Source organism: Myotis myotis, unplaced genomic scaffold (assembly GCF_014108235.1).
Source record: "Myotis myotis isolate mMyoMyo1 unplaced genomic scaffold, mMyoMyo1.p scaffold_m19_p_17, whole genome shotgun sequence".
Taxonomy (NCBI): Eukaryota; Metazoa; Chordata; class Mammalia; order Chiroptera; family Vespertilionidae; genus Myotis; species Myotis myotis.
This window is the reverse complement of record NW_023416321.1, coordinates 33,325,096-33,337,876: the sequence shown is the minus strand read 5'-3', so window position 1 is coordinate 33,337,876 and position 12,781 is coordinate 33,325,096. Positions and strand designations below refer to the sequence as shown.

The window sequence follows — 12,781 nt, the reverse complement described above, 5'->3', positions numbered from 1 at the left end:
TACATTAAAAAGATCATACACCATGCCCAAGTGGGATTTAGTCCAGGAATGCAAGGTTGGTACAATATCTGCAAATCAATAAATGTGATACACCACATAAACAAAATGAAGGATAAAAGTCACATGATTATATTAATCGATGCAGAAGAAACATTTGATAAAATGCAGCACCCATTTATGATAAAAAAAAAAACTCTCAGCAAAGTGGGAATAGAGGAAACATACCTAATGTAGTAAAGGCCATATATAACAAACCCCCAGCCAACATCACACTCAAGAGGCAAAAGCTAAAAGTGTTTCCCTTAAGATTAGGAACATGACAGGGATGTCCACTGTCACCACTCTTCCTCAACATAGTACTGGAAATCCTAGCCACAGCAATCAGACAAGAAGAAAAACTAAAAAGCATCCAAATTGGGAAGGAAGAAGTAAAACTGTCATTATTTGCAGATGACATGATACTGTATATAGAGAACCCTAAAGATCCCATACACACACACACACACACACACACACACACACACACACAAAAAAAAATACTATTCAAGCTGATAAATAAATTCAGTAAAGTATCAGGATACAAAATAAATATATAGAAATATGTTGCATTTTTATATACCAATAATTATCAGAAAGGAAAATTAAGAAAACAATCCCATTTATAATCGCATTGAAAAAATACCTAGGAATAAACTTAACCAAGGATGTAAAAGACTTGCACTCAGAAAATTCTAAGACACTGAAAAAAGAAATTGAAGAAGCTCCAAATAAGTGGAAGCATATACTGTGTTCATGGATAGGGAGAATTAAAATCATTAGAATGTCCAAAATGTAGATTCAATGCAATTCTTAACAAAACACCAATGGCATATCTTGCAGAAGTAGAACAAGTATTCCAAAAATTTATATAGAACCACGAAAGACCCCAAATGGCCTCAGCAATCTTGAGAAAGGAGAACAAAGTTGTATATCAAACTATACTACAGGGCTATATTAATAAAAATAGATATACAGATCAATGGAATAGAATACAAAGCCCAGAAATAAATCCATGCCTTTATGGTCAATTAATATTTGACAAATGAAGCAAAAACATACAATGGGGTAAAGACAGTCTATTCAATAAATGGTGTTGGGAAAATTGGACAGATACATGTAAAAAAAATGAAACTAGACCACCTTCTTACAGCATATAAAAGAATAAATTTTAAAATGAATTACTTAAAAGTTAGGCTTGAAATAAATACTAAAAAGTTAACTTTTAATACTTAAAAGTTAGACTTGAAACCATAAAAATCCTAGAAAAAAAACATAGGCAGTAAAATCTCAGACATTTCTCATAGCAATATTTTTCTGATATATCTCCTCGGGCAAGGGAAACAAAAGGAAAAATAAATAAATAGGACTATATCAAACTGAAAAATTTTGCACAGCAAAAGACACCATAAACAGAATGAAAAGATACCCACTGAATGGAAGAACATATTCACCATGATACATCTGATAAGAGGTTAGTATCCAAAATTTATAAAGAACTTATAAAACTCAACACCAAAAAACACAAACAACCAAATTAAGAAATGGGCAAAGGTCCTGAATAGACACTTCTCCGAAGAGGACATACAGATGGCCAGTAGACATGAAAAGATGCTTCATGTCACTAGTCATCAGAGAGATGCAAATTAAAACAATGACATCTCATCACACCTATCAGAATGACTATCACCAACAAATCAACAAATAACACGTGTTGGTGAGGATGTGGAGAAAAGGAAACCCTTGTGCACTGTTGGTGAGAACGAAGACTGGTACCCGTATTGTGGAAAACTATATGAAGTTAACTCAAAAATTTAAAAATGGAACTGCCTTATGGCCCAGCTATTTCACTTCTGGAATATATTAGGAGAAACCGAAGACACAGATTTGAAAGAATACATGCACCGCTATGTTCATTGCAGCATTATTACAATAGCCAAGATCTGGAAACAGCCCAAGTGCCCATCAGTACGAGTGGTTAAAAAAAAGCTGTGATACATTTACACAATGGAACACTACTCAACCATAAAGAAATAAAGAAATCTTACCTTTTGCAATAGGACCCAGAGAGTATTGTGCTAAGTGAAATAAGCCAGTCAGAGAAAGACAAATACCATATGATCTCACTTATACTATTATATGAACTCTAATGAACAAAATAAACTAACAAACAAAATAGAAACAGACTCATAGATACAGAGAATAGACTGACAGTTGTTAGAGGGGTGGGGGCTTGAGGGCTAGGTGAAAAGGTGAAGGGATTAAGCAAGCACACACAAAAAATGATGAGTTAATACCAGAGCCAAGTAAAAATGCCTAATTCTATTCTTTCTCTGTGTGCCTCTCCAACAGAGCTCTCAATCCCACTGACATAAAGCTCCGAGGACCCCCACAGATCGTGCACCAAGAATTCCGTTCAGGTCCTCGCGGATGGGCGTCAGCATCGTCTACTAGACAGCAGAATGGAGACCACACCCTTAAATTCCCAGAAGGAGCTGTCAGTGTGTAAGAACGGAGAAGACTGTCAGGAAAATGGACTTCTACGGAAGGGTGTTCCCGCCTCTGGGGATAAGGTGGAGTCCGGCCAGATCTCCAACGGGTACTCAGCAGTTCCGAGCCCCGGTGCAGGAGATGACACTCCGCACTCCATCCCGGCTGCCACCACCGCCCTAGTGGCTGAGGTTCACTCGGGGGAGCGGGAGACCTGGGGCAAGAAGATGGATTTCCTCCTGTCGGTCATTGGCTATGCTGTGGACCTGGGCAACGTCTGGCGCTTTCCCTACATCTGTTACCAGAATGGAGGGGGTCAGTATCATGGGCCATGAGCAATCTTTTCCATCTTGTTTAACTGATCTGACTGCTTAGACTTAGAAGCTCATCTAAAAGATAAGCGTGTGAGTCTCTCGGGTTATGAAATTGGACTAAACCTCCCTAGCCTGACCTCAGCAGATTTCAACATCACTGGTGCTCCATCTGTTTGGTTTTTTTAAAATATATTTTTATTGATTTCGGAGAGGTAGAGAGAGGTAGAAACATCAGTGATGAGAGAGATCATTGATCGGCTGCCTCCTGCACACCCTGGGGGATTCCAACCTCTGGGGATCGAACCCGCAACCCGGGCATGTGCCCTTGACCAGAATCGGACCCGGGACCCTTCAGTCCGAAGGCCGACGCTCTATCCACTGAGCCAAACCAGCCAGGGCTATTAGTGCTCCGTGCGTTGAAGAGCCCTTTCTCAGCCCTGTGTATCCAAGCTCCACTCTCCACTCAGCGAGATGTGAGGGAGGCCAGCAGCCCTGTGCTGAGCTCCTTTGCTCCTCCTCAGAGGAGTCCAGAGAGGGGAGATCTGTGGAAGGAAAAATTGGGAGGCAGCTCCAGGGTCCAGACCCTCCTGGGCCTTTGGACCTGTGTGAGATCAGAGAAAGGGGTCAGCTCAGGTCGAGAGTCTTAAGGTACAGTCTGGGCATGATCCAGAGCTGGACCCAGCCACGCCTGACATTAATGCCAACCCCCAACCATGCATGGATGTGCCTTGTATTCTGACAAGAGGGTTAGATTTTTGAGGCCAGAACTAGTTCTTGTTCCGCCTCCTACTCCCAGTGCCCTCAGAGCAGTTAACTTATAGATTATGAAAAAAATAATAATAACTGACTATGGGCATAGATATGGGGTCCCCAGAGAGAGGAGTGGGTAGGTGTGGTGCCTCCGTGCTGACACACTGGACTTGCTCTCAGAATAGGAAAAGAAGGAAAGATGGGAGTCATAGCAGCCCGTGTTTATTTTGACAGGAGCTCTGGCAACAGATTTGGGAGGGCAACTAAAATGAGGTTTGGGAGGTAACGCATTTGTGTCCATGGCCTGACACAGAGCTGCCTGTCTTTGGTGCTTTAAGGGCCATGGTCCATGCAGCTGTAGAGGTAGTTCCTGTAGGGGGTGGGGGGAATGGGAAGGGGGCGTGGGGGGGGGGAGCGGGGAGGCCAGCACTCGCTGCCTGGGAAGAGCAGAGGTTGGAATCCCTTACCTCTAGCTTGGGAGGACTCACCCTTAGCCAGAGCATTACTTAAGGGACTGGGCCACGAGTGTCGTTTCTCCTACACTCATTCCTTACGGTGAAACCAGATAGGCAAACCCTATGGACAGATGCTACCATGACAACACCATGTGGCTCTTATTTTCAATGCAGATTTCCGCAGAGTGATTGTAAGTTAGGTGGAAACTTCAGGTTTCTAGGTTCAGAGCACGTTATGCGAGGGAAAGTTGTCTGGGAAAACCAAGCCGACCCATCCTGGGGCTGCAGGTGGGCCATCCTTCACCTGGCATTTCCACACTCTGCCTCCGCCACCAGAGCCAGAAGTGCAGCAGCCCCGCCCTCTCAGTCCATGACCAACTGCCCTTCTCGGGCCCACCTGCCAAAGTGGCTCAGGAGGGAGCATTCCGGCCCAAAACTCAGTGGAATGATGGAAAATAGCTAAATGTCAATAATCAAGAGTCTGGAGTCAGGGGTGATATGGATGAACAAAGAAACGAATTTGGTGACTCACAGATCATCTCAGCTCTTCCACAGGCTGTCCCAGGAGGTCTGTCCCAAGGGTCCCAGACGCTGCTTCCTGTACTGGCTACATCAGAATCACCTGTGGAGCTGACAGTTTTTTGTTGTTGTTACGCCCATACCTGGAGCTTCTGCTTGAGGAATTCTGGGTGGGTGGGTGTTTTTAAGTGATTCTGATGGGTGGCTCTCAGCCCTGTGGCTTTCTAGGGGAGGAAACACTCAGAGAGTGAGCCGTGTGAGGTCGCTCAGCGTAAGGTAGCTTCGTGACGCTGGAGCACCCGCTGGCTCTGCGATTCTGGGCGTGGCCCCTGGTGTCCAGGTCAGTGGCGCCATCCTGGCACCGAGCTGGGCAGAGCGTAAAATACTCTTTCATCTGCCTCAGGAGCATTCCTCCTCCCTTACACCATCATGGCCATTTTTGGGGGGATCCCGCTCTTCTACATGGAGCTCGCGCTGGGCCAGTACCACCGAAACGGATGCATTTCAATATGGAGGAAAATCTGCCCGATTTTCAAAGGTAACGGAGAGGCTGAGGGGGCGGGTGTTCCCAGGAAGTGGTGTTCTCCGTCAGTGGGGGCCAGCGGGGGGCCTCTGGAAGCAGTGAAGCCTTCGGTCACCCTGGCAGGAAACTGGAGTAGAGTAGCTAAGCTTTTGACTGCTCGGGTGGTATGAGATGGTTAAAGGGAAACAGAATAAATGACAATGTACACGACATAGAAAACATGCTAAAGCTTTCACAGCACACACACATGTTCGGAGACATGTAACCTTGCACATACATATACGTCCTTTACCACAGTGCCGCTCCCACCACCTCCTGAGTCTTTGGGGAATGAGATGAGTGGCAGCCCCCTCCTCCCAGCCTCTGCGCCACCCCCCCTCCCCCCATGCAGTGCCCTCGATGCCCTGTTTCAGCCTTTCACAGTGGGGCTGCCTCTTACACTGGCCTCCCTCCCCCTCTGTCCCAGGGATCGGTTACGCCATCTGCATCATTGCCTTTTACATCGCCTCCTACTACAACACCATCATGGCCTGGGCACTCTACTACCTCATCTCCTCCTTCACCGACCAGCTGCCCTGGACCAGCTGCAAGAACTCCTGGAACACCGGCAACTGCACCAACTACTTCTCAGAGGACAACATCACCTGGACACTCCACTCCACGTCCCCCGCGGAGGAATTCTACACGTGAGTGCCTGCAAGTGACGGCGCGGTCTGTGGAGGGCAGGCCACAGCCCTGCGGCCTGGCTTCTGTGAAGGGAGGCCCGGGCAGGGGTGGCCTCCCTCAGTCCAGATCTGGAGTCCCCCAACTCCATAACCTGGCCCGCTGTGCCATCTGGCCTTTTCCGATGTGCCGTGCCCGGTGGCTCCAGCGTGCCCAGGACGATCCCTACCTTCATGTTCCAAAACGACTCCCCGCTTCAAAACCGCCCTTCTTCCTGGGCCCTCCTCTCAGCCGGTGTCAGGGGAGCCCAGCCTCTGACACTTTGAAACTATTCACACAGTTCCTGGTCTCATGTGTTCACTGTGTAAGGGGGACCTACCCCCTGGAGGAAGATGCCTGGATGCCTGGAGTAGGGAGTATTCTGTAAGGCTGGGATTCCGGGCGACGGCCTGGGAGGCTGCCTTTGGGCTGAGCGCGTCTCTCAGGGTTGGTTGCCTGAAGAATGTGCTAGTCCCTCCTTCCTGGTGGGCAGAGCCAATCCCAGCTCTTTTTTTTTTTTTTAATCCTTGCCCCAGGATATTTTTCCCATTGATTTTTTAGAGAGAATGGAAGGGAGAGGGGAGAGAGAAATATCGATGTGAGAGAGACACATGGGTTAGTTGCCTCCTGCATGCGCCCTAACGGGGGCTGAGAGTCAAACCTGCAACCCAGGTGCGTGCCCTTGACTGGGAAACCCTTTGGTGTGTGGGCCAACGCTCTAACCACTGGGAACACTGGCCAGGGCCAACCCCAGCGCTTGCTGAGGCTTAGTGACCACTTGGTGCTTGCAATGCAGTGTCCGTGTCGTCTCTCTCTCTCTCTCTCTCTCTCTCTCTCTCTCTCTCTCTCTCTTTTTGTGAGACCTTTTAGCTTAAAAAATATTTTTTTTATTGATTTTTTTAGATTTTTAGAAAGAGAAGAAAGGAGAGGGAGGGATAGAAATATTGATGAAAGAGAAATATCAACATCCATCAGCTGCCTCCTGAATGCCCTCTGCTGGGGATGTGCCCTAAGCAGGAATCAAACCGGCAACCTCTTGGTGCATGGCCGATGCTCAACCACTGAGCCACACTGGCCAGGCCCATGTCGTCCTGGCCCCTCCTCCAGGTATCACAACGCTGTGCTCAGGTCACTGTTTGGACCATCCCCAGGCCTTTCTTCCTCTTTCACTCCAGGCGCCATGTCCTGCAGATCCACCGGTCCAAGGGGCTGCAGGACCTGGGGGGCGTCAGCTGGCAGCTTGCCCTCTGCATCATGCTCATCTTCACTATTATCTACTTTAGCATCTGGAAAGGCGTCAAAACATCTGGAAAGGTAAGGAGGACTCCGCTGCTCTGGGCCTGCCAGGGGGCCCCAGGGGATCTCCAACTGAGAACTCGGTGGGCCAGACAGCCACAGACAGAAGGGCATTGTCTCCTTCTACACCAGACACATCCCATGATGTGCAGTCTCTCTCCACCAAATGTTAGAAGGTTCTAGAAATGGGCCACTTCCAAGAACCATTACATGCTTTAAAATTTTTTTTCTTTAACCCCCTGGTAGAGTCACAGTTGATAATAGTGGCAATAATTTGCTCAGTGGCTACTTGACTGTTTCCTGCTAGATTCTTGCCCCACTTACAGGTGGGGAGTGGGTTTGGAGGTAGTTAGCAACACCCAGTGGTGGGTCAGGTCCCTGTCTGATTCTGAAGGCTGTGACCAGTCTGCCCCAGCACCCTCCCTCCTACAATCACAGAGAAAAGGAAAGGGGTAGATCTCCTTTCTTGAAGGTTTTCAAGAATAAAAGACACCAACATCCACGTGGTGATAACCTGTCTTCCCGTCCTCACAGGTGGTGTGGGTGACAGCCACCTTCCCTTACATCATCCTTTTGGTCCTGCTGGTGAGGGGGGCCACCCTCCCCGGAGCCTGGAGGGGTGTTCTCTTCTACTTGAAACCCAACTGGCAGAAACTCCTGGAGACAGGGGTAAGACAATGAGGAAAATGGTGTGCACCTCTCTGTCATTTTACTAAGTGAAACTAACCCTCCCAATAGGACAGTAGCAACAACGCAAATGTGGGTTCGGTGGCAAGTCTGCAGTGATGCTTTCCATCAGGAATACACGCAGGAAAAGTCCAGTTGAGGTCACTGGCTTGGTCTGTGCCCACATGGCAGAAGGGAAACCGCATCTGTTGGCGCTGGCTGTGTGGCCATCCCTGGAACAAGCCGGGAGAGCTGCTAATCGGTGTCTGTGCACAGCCACGTGGGGGCGCGAGGCGCTGGCCCCGCCCGCACCCCACCTGGGCCCAGGGCCCCGGCCCTCACCCTTCCCCTGCTGTGTTCCAGGTGTGGGTGGATGCTGCTGCGCAGATCTTCTTTTCTCTCGGTCCTGGCTTTGGGGTCTTACTGGCTTTTGCTAGCTACAACAAATTCAACAACAACTGCTACCAGTGAGTATCGGGGCCCCCCAAGCAAAGCTTAAAAGTGGGGTGAGTGTAAGTCAGCCGATCCGGAGGAAGGTGATCGAACCAATGGCCTCAAACCTGGCTGGGCTCAGGCCATGTTGACACTCTGACCCTCAGGGGTGCCATAGGTCCCTGATCAACTCGCCCTTAGCCAGAGCCTCACCCGGGCCACTCAGGGGCTGAGAGAGGCCCCAGGCCACTTCCATTCTGTGAGTCTCTGTATATTTAAAAAAATTAATTAAGAAATTCTAAAGCAGGTTTACAAAAAATTGCAACAGGCACTAAATGTTTATATTTGACTTATTGTATTTAACAACACAATTATAATGTGATCATTTGTTTATGTATATAGACACAAAAAGTATAATGATTGAGCAATATTTTTTCCTTTTTGTTTTGTTACTCCTCACCCAAGGATATTTTTTCCATTGATTTTTTTTTTTTTTTTTTGAGTGGAAGGGAGTGGGGTGGAAAGAGAGAGAGAAGGAGAGGGAGAGAGAGAGAGAGAGAAATCGATTTGTTGCCTCCCACACTCGCCCCAACCAGGGGCCTGGATCAAACCTGCAACCCAGACACATACCCTTGACCGGGAATTGAACTCTTGACCTTTCGGTGCGCAGGCCGATGCTCTCATCACTGAGACACACCAGGCAGGGCTGATTGAACTATTTTGACCAACACGAAACAACATCATTTTTATGGTAAAATCTTATTTCAGAAATGTTGATAAAAGAAAGTATTGCGCCAATTATGATTTAAATATCACTCACCATTTTTAGAGTTGACTTTGTTTTAATGTTCTATCACAGATGGCAAGGTGCAGCAATCAAATTATGCTACTCATAATTACAGAATTAATTACAAAAATAAAAAGGAATTCACACACGCCCGAGCAATGTGGCCTTGCGTTGGGACACCGGCCGGAAGTCCTACGACGAGGTCTTCTATTACAAGTGTCAGGGTGTCACTGTGGCGTCTTGTCACCTCAGTGGCACAGGATGCAAAAGCCTAAATCTGAGCGCTTCACAAATGGGAGGCCAAGCCCTGACTGGTTTGGCTCAGTCGATAGAGCGTCAGCCTGCGGACTGAAGGGTCCAGGTTCGATTCCGGTCAAGGGCATGTACCTTGGTTGCGGGCACATCCCCAGTGGGAGTGTGTAGGAGGCAGCTGATCGATGTTTCTCTCTCATCGATGTTTCTAACTCTCTATCCCTCTCTGTAATAAAATATATATTTTTTTTATAAAATGGGAGGCCAAGGTGTCCTTCGGCCCCCACCTAACCCAGGCCCTGCTTCAGAGCAAACCTTGTTTGAAACCGAGGTCTGTGCTGTGCTGGTTCACATCAGGGCGGCATTTTAAAATCACCCTGACCAGCTGTCCTCCCTGCCACGCGTGATGATAAGGGCAGCTTGTGCTTCACGGCTGGTCCAACAGTCTGAGAGGCCGGGCGCTGGGAGGGGGAAGGGACACCAGGTCGGGCTCGACGTCCCCGTGAGCTCTACCCGCTCGCCCTTGCCGCATCCCGAGACAGACGCTCCTCAGACTCCTGACCTGGACATGTCTCAGCCCCCTTGGGTTTTCTGCTGCAGGGACGCCCTGGTGACCAGCCTGGTGAACTGCATGACGAGCTTCGTTTCGGGATTTGTCATTTTCACGGTGCTTGGCTACATGGCTGAGATGCGGAAGGAAGATGTGTCCGAGGTGGCCAAAGACGCAGGTGGGGCCTCGTTCTGTTCAGGTCCCTTGTTCCCATGGAATTGCTTTGCTGCTCTTTGGACCTTTTCAATATCTAACATTTGAATGATTTCTAAATGTTTAATTTTGTTTAATTTTTCAAAGATCTTAAAGAAATGTAATGCCTTGGAGATCTCAACCCTTTCCCGGTGTTCAGGCCATGGTGGGTGTGGGGCAGCTCCCTGGACACCCCGGACCGGGGCCTTGAATACACTATGGGCTCCCCCTCCCCCTCTGTCTCAGGCCCCAGCCTCCTCTTCATCACGTACGCAGAAGCCATCGCCAACATGCCCGCGTCCACCTTCTTTGCCATCATCTTCTTCTTGATGTTGATCACACTGGGCTTGGATAGCACGGTGAGTGGATGGGGAGGGAAGGACGGAGAGGAGGGGGGAAAGGTGGGGGTGGAGGAAGGTGAGTGGAAAGAGGAAGTTGTACCTGTTCCCTCCCATCTTGGCCTCCCCTCGCCCCCTCCCCCCCGCCCCCCCCCCCCCACCCCCCACCAGGTGGTGTTGGCTGCCCCCTCCTGGTGCCCCCCCAGCCTTTAATTCACTCCGCATTGACTGTGCTTACTGCCCTCTAGTACCTTAGAGAGTCATGGATGGGGTGACTGGGTGTATATCCACGGGCCAGGGGCTCAGCCTATGTGAGCTGCTATCACTGTGCACGGTCCCATGACCTGATGGCAGCGGCAAAAGGCCAGGGCAAGGTCGCCTGCGTCTCAGTGCCCTGCCGCCCACATCCGGCTCCGGGCCTTGCACTTAGCGTGGACGAGTCTGGGCTTTGAGTTGGCGTTTCTGGTGCAGCCAAAGGCTCCCCAAGAGACCTCCCCTAAGAAGTCCTCTCCACGTGCTGTGTTTTCCTTCCTCATGTCCTCAGGGATGGGCTCTGAAGGACTGTAAACAGGAAAAGGTAGTTGCAGTGAGGGCTGCTGATCCTGAGCAGCTTACCGGGTCCCTCGCCGGTCTTAACCCCGCCCTCCCGTTCACCGTCCTGGAGGTGACAGCTTGGTGCCGAAGCCGCCCCTGTGACCATGTGTGCGTCCCCCTCAGTTTGCAGGCTTGGAGGGGGTGATCACGGCGGTGCTGGATGAGTTTCCGCACATCTGGTCCAAGCGCCGGGAGTTGTTGGTGCTCGGTGTGGTCGTGACCTGCTTCTTCGGGTCCCTGTTCACCCTGACGTTTGTGAGTATCCCACCCCTCGGCTTTGAGTCAGCTCCCCGAGGGCGGGAGGACGAACACTCCAAGAAGCCATTCCTTTCCTTCCATCCCACATGGTGCCCTGGCTTTGGGGCCAAAGAGGGGGAGAGGGGGAGGCTTATAAAAAGCTTGTCATCTGCCCTAACCGGTTTGGCTCAGTGGATAGAGCGTCGGCCTGCGGACTCAAGGGTCCCAGGTTCAATTCCGGTCAAGGGCATGTGCCTTGGTTGTGGGCACATCCCCAGTGGGGAGTGTGCTGGAGGCAGCTGATCAATGTTTCTCTCTCATCGATGTTTCTGGCTCTCTATCCCTCTCCCTTCCTCTCTGTAAAAAATCAATAAAATATATTTAAAAAAAAAAAAAAAGCTTGTCATCAAAGATAAATAGAAAAGTTGTTTCTAGTGGCATCTGTCCGTAGAATCTGGAGACTCTTGGCATGTTCCAGTCACTCCAACTAGATTCCAGGCGTGGCAGCACATCTGGAGAGAAACGAAGATTTGCTTTTCCAGTGTATTCCCAGCCCTTTGGGCTGCTTTCGTGGCAATATTGCCCTGATGCCCGGATGTGCAGAGCACCTGGAGGCTGGCGTCTCAGGTTTGCAATGTCACCTGGTCTCCTCCAGAGAACGTGCAATGGTGAAGATGTCAGATCCCCTCCAGTGATATATTTTTTTTTTTTTGTAGCTGAAGCAAATACTGTAAAAACGGACATCAGATAAGTACCCACAGATTTCCTAAGCTTGTGTCCTGTCTCAAGGCAGATTTTGCTGATATGAATCTTCAAGCCACGACCCAGTGTCTGTGGAGCTTCGATAGGGTGCTGGGAGCCTGAGCAGGACCCGAGGGACCGATGAGTTAGGGCGGAAGGTGTGACCCATGTACTCAGTGGGTCTGGCATTGTGTGATCTCCCAGATTCAGAGAGGAAGGGAGGAGAGGTGGACACATCAATAATGAGAGAGAATCATCGCTGGGCTGCCCCCTGCACGCCCCTCACTGGGATCAAGCCCACAACCCGGGCATGGGCCCTGACCGGGAATCGAACCGTGACCTTCTGGTTCATAGGTCGGTGCTCAACCACTGAGCCACACCGGCAGGGCCCAGATTCAGTCTTTAGGGACCGGGATTCTCTAAGGTAGAGTATATACAGTAGGTGCTCGGTAAATTGAAGAAAGTTGAAAACAGATCAAGGCCCTTTTGAGTTTGTTTGTTTGTTTCTTTTTTTAAAAAATTAAATCTTTATTGTTCAGATTATTACATTTGTTCCTCTTTTTCCCCCCCAAAACTCGCCTCCTCCCAGTTCCCACCCCACCTTCCGCCCTCACTCCCCACCCACAATTTTTGTCCAGTCTCTTCCCGCATCTCCCACACCCCTTTCCCCCCCAAGAATAGCCAGTCCATTCCCTTTCTATGTCCCTGATTCTATTATAATCACCAGTTCATTCTGTTCATCAGATTATTTATTCACTTGATTCTTAGATTCACTTGTTGATAGATGCGTATTTGTTGCTCATAATTTGTATCTTTACCTTTTTCTTCTTCTTCCTCTTCTTAAAGGATAACTTTCAGCATTTCATATAATCCTGGTTTGGTGGTGATGAACTCCTTTAGCTTTTCC

General features: G+C 49.1%; 1 protein-coding gene across 4 annotated transcripts in view; it reads left to right on the top strand.

Annotated features, from left to right (window-relative positions):
- Window positions 1–12,781, top strand: part of SLC6A4 (solute carrier family 6 member 4) — a 42,468-nt gene that overhangs the window by 15,997 nt on the left and 13,690 nt on the right. For 2 of the 4 annotated variants that reach the window (XM_036340859.1, XM_036340857.1), the window contains exons 2-10: window positions 2,389–2,841; window positions 4,968–5,102; window positions 5,554–5,773; window positions 6,965–7,103; window positions 7,620–7,754; window positions 8,115–8,218; window positions 9,823–9,950; window positions 10,211–10,323; window positions 11,020–11,151. In XM_036340859.1, coding sequence (XP_036196752.1) covers window positions 2,499–2,841; window positions 4,968–5,102; window positions 5,554–5,773; window positions 6,965–7,103; window positions 7,620–7,754; window positions 8,115–8,218; window positions 9,823–9,950; window positions 10,211–10,323; window positions 11,020–11,151 — 1,449 coding nt within the window. In that variant the 5' untranslated portion in view covers window positions 2,389–2,498. The remainder of the gene's footprint in view (window positions 1–2,388; window positions 2,842–4,967; window positions 5,103–5,553; window positions 5,774–6,964; window positions 7,104–7,619; window positions 7,755–8,114; window positions 8,219–9,822; window positions 9,951–10,210; window positions 10,324–11,019; window positions 11,152–12,781) is intronic. The other 2 variants (XM_036340860.1, XM_036340861.1) reach the window with 2 other exon arrangements.